We start from the raw sequence: 5,000 nt of genomic DNA on the forward strand, positions 1-5,000 counted from the left end.
TTCCACAGCCCACTGCCCAACTTGATCATGAGCTGACTGTTTAAATTTCATGCATGTATGCCAATTGTGGTGGCTCCCATAAGCCTACAAGCTCTGATCTGAGGTAGCAGTTCTCAGATTTAAACTTGGCCTCGCTACGTGAGGCTAGACAAGAAGCATGCCGATGAGGTCTCTCTCTACCTATTCCAAAACTACTTCGCTCTGGTCCCCTCTCACCTTCAGAAGATTTCTCAGCTTCTCCCTCAGTATCTCTTCCCTCTGCCCCGAATCATCCAATCTCTACTGCCTCTTTCCCCCACTAATATTACTTTTCCAGTCTAAATCCAGATACTCCAAATTCTACTACTTTGCAGTTGCCAACCACTCCTCCTCACTCTGTCATACCAGACAATCTAAATGTTCTACCCCATCTTCTACCACATTCTCTCCTACACCCCCTCTCCCTCTGCTCTACGAACATCTATTCCCTCTTCTCATAGAAAAAAAAAAAAAGAACTTTGTTTCTCCGATCACCCCCCAAACTCCTCTCCAGAAACTCCTGAAGACATTCAAAACTCCCTAAAATTGGCTCATTTAAAGTATTAGCCAATATCTGTCCTCCTCAAGTACCCCCTATCCCTCTTCCGCTATCCTCAAAAAAAAAAAAATAATAATAAAAAAAAAAAAAGAAAAACAACAACAACAACAACAACAACAACAACAACAACAACAACAACAACAACAACAACAACAACAACAACAACAACAACAACAACAACAACAACAACAACATCCTCTCCTCCATGTGCATCACCATTACCTCTTCTTTCCCCATTATCCTTACCACTCCCACCTGGATGCTCACGTGATATAACTCGCTTATGTTACAACAATATCCCTCTCTTGATCCCTTCCGTCCTGACATTCTTCTTGATATTTCACCACCTTCCCCTGTTCCTTTATCTCATTCTCTGGACTCTTTTCCTACTTCTCCAACTACCATTTCTATCCTTGTTACCCTATGATTGTTTCATAGTGGTTCTTTTGCAGTTTTTCTCCTAGTGTTACTCCCCCTTCCTCAGGCACACTCTCCATTTGATATAATTGCCATTTACCCTTAACTCCTTCCCCCCTTACAAATCCCTGCCATACTCCATTTGCTCCCCCCTCTATACCCTTTTCACTACCATTCTGTCCTACATCACTCTACGATCTTTGACATCTACCCCATTTTATGCTAATCATTAACTCATTTCTACTCTTTTTGCCACAGTACTTTACCATACCATACCTTTTCTAGCACATTTATTAGCTGGATTTTGAACCTACTTGTTTATTTTCACATTATGATGTTAAAATAACCAAAACAAAATGTAAAATGATAAAAAATATTTTTTCTGATCATACTAATAATTAAGCCATCTCTTTGCAACCACAATTAGTAAACTAAAATTATATTGATCATAGCACAATTTTTTTTTATCATCTATGGCCATTGGGTGAAAAGTAACAACACTGAAATAACCGAGATGATCAGAATTTATGTTGAGTGGTCATATATTTGTACATGCAGACCACAATTTTTTTATTTTTTATTGCTGAATTAATTCCAGTAAACTGAGACTACTTCCTTTTGCAGACAAAGTTTGTAACTCTGGTAGCTGCTGTTGGACTGGTGTCTCTGTTGGTGCTGTTCATGATCATGCCTACTTCCCGAGTTGGTTCTAGTAATCTCACCAATGATATATGGGGTCATGGTGAGGAGCATGGCCATGGACACCATCATCAGCGTAACTGGTTTACCTTCTACAACAGGTAGATATATATATATATCTTTGTTATAGTATATTTATTAAATTGATAAAGCAGTGATGAAATTTAGATCAACCTTCATATTTTGTATATATATATTCATAAATTTATCTCAATCATGGTTTTCTGCATTCATATTCTTTTAATTTTATTTTGCAGTACATATCCCTTAACACAGCCTGTCTACAGTGACAGAGGTTATATTAAGTACAGAATAGCAGTAGTAACAGACTTAGACACAGACTCTAAACATCCAACTGAGAAAAATACATGGATTAGCTACTTGAAAAAGGTAATTTCTCGCATATGTGTTATGCCTTTTCACTGATCACCATTTATGATTGTATTACTTTGGCAAAATCTTGAGATTAAATGTGTTTAATTAGCTATTTAGTTCAATAATTTTTTACATTTTGTCCCAAATATCTTTCAGGGTCATCTTAAAGTTAATGTAGAGAGTGAGGAAGTTAGTGTTGAATGGGACAAGGAAGTTATTTCTCTCAAATCCAACATGGCTTATGGAGGCAGAGGAATGGAACTGTCAGAGCTCATTGTTTTCAATGGCAGGCTTTATGCAGTGGATGATCGGACAGGAATTATTTATGAAGTTGATCTTCATGAGAATAAAGTCATCCCTTGGGTTGTTTTAACAGATGGCAATGGCAGAAATACTAAAGGTATTTTTTGTATACATGTTTGTAAAAAAAAAAAAAAAAAAAAAAAAAAAAATGTGTGTTTATACAGTATGTTAATGAAAACTCTTGTTTTTGTTTGTCATTTTTTTTTTTTTTTTTTTTTATCCACATTATCATGTATTACTTTATCTGATTTCCCCATTCCTTGAATTTTTAGGAAAGGTATTTTTATTTCTTTCTTTTTAATATCTCTACTTTTATCATCATTACTGGCATTATAATTATGATAATGATATTAACAGTACCAATAGCAATAAGAAATAAAAGAATAATATTTCGGAAAATGAAAAAAAAAAGAAAAAATAGGAGAAATATGTAAAACTACTAACTGATTCCTTGGTGACTAAGCCCCTGTTGGAGCCATCTATATGTAAACCCAATTACTAAACTAAAATCTCAGGGGGCAACATGCCATCCCCAGTAGTAGTGGGTTAAATGCCATGGAGCTGTTAATATATTTCATGTAGATTTACATCTGAATACAGTTACAGACTTTATCAGCTTATGAAACTAAAAATTTTAAGAAATATTAAAAATAAATCAAAAGTGGAAAATTACAAAACTGATTTTAAATTTTAGGATTCAAAAGTGAATGGGCCACAGTGAAGGATGAGACTCTTATAGTTGGGGGCCTTGGCAAGGAGTGGACAACTGCTCAAGGAGAACTGCTTAACCATAATCCTCAGTGGGTCAAGACAATATCCACACGAGGGTTTGTTGAACACCATGACTGGACACGGAACTATGAAAAATTGAGAGAAGCCGTAGGAATCTTTTTCCCAGGTGAGTAATAAGGCTATTATGTTTTAGATAACTTAATCATTTATGTATTATCAGTTAATCAAGACCAATCAAAGCATATTTAATGTTTTTCTTAAGACATTTGTTATATTTTGCTGAATTTCAGTTTTTTAGTTAAGACATCTTTATAACTTTTGATTTAATTTTATTTATGACATACTTTTGATTTAGTCTTTACTTCTTTTTGAATGATCAGGTTATATGATTCATGAGTCATGCTCGTGGTCAGAGGGTCATCAGCGGTGGGTTTTCTTACCGAGGCGAGCATCATCAACTCGGTATGATGAAAAGGAAGATGAACACCGTGGCACAAATATCATGTTGCAAGCTACTGAGGGATTTGAAAATATTAAGGTAAATATTTTTGGCTCGCGTGTGTGGGTGCGTGGGTGCGTGTGTGCTTGTGTGCTTGTGTGCTTGTGTGCTTGTGTGCTTGTGTGCTTGTGTGCGTGTGTGTGTGTGTGTGTAAGTGTAAATGTATATGTATATGTATATGTATATATATGTATACGTATATATATGTATGCGTATATGTATACGTATATGTATATGTATATGTATGTATATATATATTTATGTATATATATTTATATGTGTGTATATATATGTGTGTATATATATGTGTGTATATATATGTGTGTATATATATGTGTGTATATATATGTGTGTATATATATATATGTGTATATATATATGTGTGTGTGTGTGTGTGTGTGTGTGTGTGTGTGGGTGTGGGTGTGGGTGTGGGTGTGGGTGTGGGTGTGGGTGTGGGTGTGGGTGTGGGTGTGGGTGTGGGTGTGGGTGTGGGTGTGGGTGTGGGTGTGTGTGTGTGTGTGTGTGTGTGTGTGTGTGTGTGTGTGTGTGTGTGTGTGTGTGTGTGTGTGGGTGTGTGTGTGTGTGTGTGTGTGTGTGTGTGTGTGTGTGTGTGTGTGTGTGTGTGTGTGTGTGTGTGTGTGTGTGTGTGTGTGTGTGTGTGTGTGTGGGTGGGTGTGGGTGTGGGTGTGGGTGTATGTGTGTGTTTAGATATAGATATATAGATATATAATATTTATTTACTAATTTATTTATATATATATTTATTTAACTGTGTTTTTATTTTTATCTTTTTTTAATTTTTTTTTTTTATATATAGATATAGATAATGCCAAATTGTACACTAATAGATATTTATGGTATACTTTTTCAACAGGTCAGTCATGTTGGTGATAAGATTGACACCCATGGATTCTCCAGCTTCAAATTTATACCTGGTACAAAGGAGACGTTAATTGTGGCTTTGAAATCTGAGGAAGTTGAAGGGAAGGTTGCTTCATATGTCATGGCATTCAATATTAATGGGAAAGTTGTACTGCCAGAAACTAAAGTAGGAGATTTTAAATTTGAGGGCATTGAGTTTGTATAGTACCTTTAAGATATTCAGCATTGTGTTATTAATAAAAATTGAATGATGTGATTTTCATGCACAATTGTGGTTGCACTTTAGGGATTTTTTCTAAAGATAATTTTGGTTGTATTTCTAAAGCTATCAAAAGTTGTTCAGCTTCAGATAAAAGTGTTTCAGAACTTTATCTCTCTTTTATGTAGTGTGTATGCAGTGTGACTGTTATTTATATATATGTGGAGAAACATTGATCTGATGTTTACTAAACATAGAAGTTCTTTATGGAAAGAAAAGATTTCCTAGTATGAAAGACTCTTGTGTCTATTTTCTAA

At 35.2% G+C, this 5,000-nt stretch overlaps 1 protein-coding gene across 2 annotated transcripts in view; it reads left to right on the plus strand.

Annotated features, from left to right (window-relative positions):
* Positions 1 to 5,000, plus strand: part of LOC125043799 (soluble calcium-activated nucleotidase 1-like) — a 14,888-nt gene that overhangs the window by 8,390 nt on the left and 1,498 nt on the right. For both annotated transcript variants that reach the window (XM_047640103.1, XM_047640104.1), the window contains exons 3-8: positions 1,619 to 1,794; positions 1,951 to 2,083; positions 2,225 to 2,468; positions 3,066 to 3,269; positions 3,484 to 3,641; positions 4,477 to 5,000. The exon at positions 4,477 to 5,000 is cut by the window's right edge and continues 1,498 nt beyond it. In XM_047640103.1, the coding sequence (XP_047496059.1) occupies positions 1,619 to 1,794; positions 1,951 to 2,083; positions 2,225 to 2,468; positions 3,066 to 3,269; positions 3,484 to 3,641; positions 4,477 to 4,689 (1,128 nt within the window). In that variant the 3' untranslated portion in view covers positions 4,690 to 5,000. The remainder of the gene's footprint in view (positions 1 to 1,618; positions 1,795 to 1,950; positions 2,084 to 2,224; positions 2,469 to 3,065; positions 3,270 to 3,483; positions 3,642 to 4,476) is intronic.

This window comes from Penaeus chinensis, chromosome 34 (genome assembly GCF_019202785.1).
Source record: "Penaeus chinensis breed Huanghai No. 1 chromosome 34, ASM1920278v2, whole genome shotgun sequence".
Taxonomy (NCBI): Eukaryota; Metazoa; Arthropoda; class Malacostraca; order Decapoda; family Penaeidae; genus Penaeus; species Penaeus chinensis.